Here is a 3782-nt window from a genome sequence, read left to right on the forward strand (position 1 = left end):
CTCTTTAAAAAAATAAATAAAATAAAAATCTCTTCGACTTGAGCATCACATCGGTTCTTCCTTTAATGACACAGAAAACAACGGTTTTATTGTATGAACAACTCATAGCATTCATATTGAACTAGCAGATGCAGTTTTTGCAGAAGACGTAAGAGTGAAGATATCCATGACCAAGAAACTGGGGGTGAAACTAAAGTAAATTTTGAAGCATGTCACGTTGAAGAATTACGTAATGAGTGGTTAACGATGAAATATCACTAGGATATTTTACTTCAGTTGAATTAATCCATCACGACAGTGTTTGTGTTGTTTGTAGTCAGACAGAGAAAATTGCAGGTGAGTAAGAAAGTCATTAGTAACCTTATCATTTCTGTTAGATAATACAATGACTTCCACAAGCTCACAAAATGAAAATAAAAAACCACCGGTAAGTCGAACCCTTACATACCCATTTTGCAATCAGAATGTGAAAGTTACCGATCCAATGATTGCAATTGGCTTCGAAGGTTCTGGTTTTCCTCAAGCAAGCGATCGTATTCCATAAGAAATCCCTCTGATTGCTTTTTCAAAGCTAGAGCATGTGCTTCTGCATTGTTAGCCTCTTCAGTCTTTTCCTGAAGTTCTGACTGCAGCTGCTTGATCCTTGCCCGCAATGGGGTAATCTCTTCTTCCAAGGCTTTGATTTCTTCAGAGACTGGAGTCTTACCATCCTCAAAAACTCGGTTTTGTTTCTTTGCAGCTTCCATAGTCTGCCTCCTTATGCGAAGTTCTCGGATATAATGATGTAATTTGTCAATCATAAATGCAAGGAATAAAGAAAATCCTGCATGAAATTGGATATGATAAAAAGAACTGAGAATTTAACCTGCAATTTAAAAGTGCCGAAGCAAGAGAAAATGCTAAGTTTGACCATTGTCCACGGCCTTTATTGCCGGAAATCTAGCAGAAATATCATAAATTTCTTCAAAATGGACACTCCATATTGACGACACCTTTAAAAGTTCTGGACACTAATCTGAAGAGTTTTGATTGGTATTACATAACAAATTTACCTTGTTCTAATATGACGATAATTGTTAAAGTAGCATAATCTTAATATCAGATGACCTACAAACAAGTGAAAAATAAAATTTTTAGTGTCGTGTATAATGTGTGCACAAGTAGCACAATTTAACTGGTCCAAAATTCTGAGGTGTATACCTTTCATATAACTAGAGAGGAAGTAAAAAGGCCACATGTGGCTCATACGACAAAGTAAGACAATAGCTGAGAACTAGAGTGAAAAATAAAGGCTCTGAATGCAAGAAATATTTCTTACAGGACTTCACTAAATAATTTTCAGCAGTTTTCACAACTCATTCTCAATGTTTGACACTCATGTCTTGGTCCACAGCAGCTTGAGGTACATCATATGAGTAATCATTATCAATCTTCAAGCCAATAGAATATTACAGGCAGAATACAGAGTAACACGAACACTTCAGGCAAAGTTAATTTAGGCAGAGAGCTAACATGGATGGCAAGGGAACCTGCTCAAAAAGTTCGGTACAATTCATCATTTTGCAAGGCAGGTATTCCTTGAAGTTAAAAGAGACACAGCTCTGGATTGCCAATTTTCGAGAAGTCCCCCACGTCTAGAGCATTGGTAAAGTGCCAATGCAAATAAATTTCAGAATTAAAAAGCATTATTTTATAAAAGAGGGTCAGACATGAAATGTATGTACATATTTTAGACTGAAACTAGCTCCAAGTTTGAGCTCAGATGCATTTTATAAACAAAGTTGTAAGCATGTGCTTTCTACAACATATTTCCCCTTTTCCAAAGTCAATGAGCAAATGATATCATGAACAATGGTTAACTAAAGAATTGGGACCAAAACTGGAGCCAAAAGTGGGAATACAGAAAGGAAAGCCTTCATTCTCATTCTCAACTCCCACCTTGATTAGAGGGAAGCTTTTCTTCTCAATTGTTCAATTTAAGACAATTGAAGACATTGAGGTCCGGTTTTAAAATCAGTGTCAGCGTCAAAGGTCCCAATGTGGCATTATTTAGGTTATTAAAGAATGATTCACCTGTTAAAGGCAGATAAAGTATGGAAGTTCAAAAAATTCAGAAATGTGTGTCATGAGCACAATTTGGAGCCTGAATTGATTTGTGTTAGGGTCTACATAAATTGCTCTCGTAAGTCATACCGTGAGATTCAGGATTTCTGGACTATTTGTAGCTTTGGATCAGGAATTATGCAGCCTACACAACCAGGTTCATTCCACTGTATAGTACATAAATATAATCTTACTACAACTAAATAATACTTTGTGCCGATAGTCCCAACATCAATTGATTTACCAAATCCATTTATAAACAAAAATCATTTGAATAAAAGAATTATAATTGGAAAAACAAACTTAAACATTATCATTCCAGAATATGTTAAGGTATACTGTATACTTTACCAACTCAATGCTTGTTCCAATTAGCACTAAAATACAGATATCCCAGGATATGTAAATGAAGAAGTAAATAAAAGTCCACAAAAAAATCACACAGATTTTAGAACTATATCTACTAGATTCCTCAAAGTACTTCAAAGACTGTCATATAACTATTTAACTGATAACTGCACATACTACCCATTTTTTAGTCATTTATCAAGGCAAAAGGAAAATTTATTAATTATTAATGCGGACCATTTCTTAGCACGTACAGGTTCGAGCACAAAACAATGAATCCATAGACTGTATACAAGTAATGCAGTACACTGCAGTGGTTTTTTTTATTTTTAGTTTCAGAAGTACAGACTCTGCATCACAGATTTTCCACAACGATCAGATCTTTTTAATTTTATTTTTTTAAATGATAACTCTTGCAATAAACACACTGTTGAAGAAAATTGAAAGAAATACGCCTGATCCTAGTCTAAAAACTTAAGTTTAATGTTTTCCATGAGATGATTAACGTCGTATTGAGCTAAAGCAAAACGATCTGGTTCAAATCATATCACCCTCGTTTATCAAGAACGTTTCATCAAAAAATTAATCCAGTTTGCAAATGAGCAGAAGTGTTGAGACAAAACTTAAATAACTCCATTCGAACAATTCAAGCTTTTTGACTGGATGATTAACATACCCATGAGCGAAGCTTCTAGTAGATGCTTAGCCAAGAGAATCTGTTCCATGGGATTGATGTCACCATCTTCGATCCAATGCCTGTGGATCGCCACCACATTGTACACATTGGACATCATGACCACGAAGACTGTAGCAGCAACAGTCTTCACCACGATTGGACCGCGGTCCCGCTTGATCCTATCTATTCCCATTATCACCAGCTTCCTGAATGGCGTCTTGAACACGAAGATCACGATCAACGCCATTTCGGCGAAAATCAGAGTAAACAATAACTGAATCATTGAAAAGGCGAGTTTTGACAAAGGAGAGGGTTTAGGGTATTACGATCGGAGAAGACCGTTTGATTGTGACATTGGAATAGAAGGATATTGGGGTTTAATGAAATCTCTCTCGTGTTTGGTTGAGCCTGAAAAGGGTTTTGGAGTTTATTAGATTAGAAAAAAGATTGAGGATATAAGTGTTAGTAAGTGTGTAAATGAGGACTATTGTTGCAATTCATCCTTTCTATTATAATTATGAAAAGGCTAATAATGTATTTTAGAACAATAGATAATGTGTGGGCAAAAATTAAAACCCTGTTTGATTCCCATTTTTTTTTAAATACTAGTCTTGTGTCATGCAATGCATGACTTGAATTTTATAAAAGGAGATAT

General features: G+C 35.4%; 1 protein-coding gene across 1 annotated transcript; it reads right to left on the reverse strand.

Moving 5' to 3' along the window:
- Positions 1-330: 330 nt before the first annotated feature.
- LOC111389389 (B-cell receptor-associated protein 31-like) lies at positions 331-3545 on the reverse strand. Its single transcript, XM_023014310.1, has 2 exons — positions 3128-3545; positions 331-823 (listed from the first exon to the last, which is right to left on the reverse strand). The coding sequence occupies exons 1-2, from the start codon at positions 3408-3410 to the stop codon at positions 474-476; spliced, it is 633 nt and encodes a 210-aa protein (XP_022870078.1). The 5' UTR covers positions 3411-3545; the 3' UTR covers positions 331-473.
- Positions 3546-3782: the final 237 nt, after the last annotated feature.

Source organism: Olea europaea, unplaced genomic scaffold (assembly GCF_002742605.1).
Source record: "Olea europaea var. sylvestris unplaced genomic scaffold, O_europaea_v1 scaffold586, whole genome shotgun sequence".
Classification (NCBI taxonomy): Eukaryota; Viridiplantae; Streptophyta; class Magnoliopsida; order Lamiales; family Oleaceae; genus Olea; species Olea europaea.

Excerpts from the sequence above, each read along its gene's own strand:
- LOC111389389 (XM_023014310.1), bottom strand. The coding sequence starts at position 3,410 with ATGATTCAGTTATTGTTTACTCTGATTTTCGCCGAAATGGCGTTGATC. Across the intron at positions 824-3,127 it reads ACTAGAAGCTTCGCTCATGG|GATTTTCTTTATTCCTTGCA; the intron begins GTATGTTAATCA and ends AATTTCATGCAG.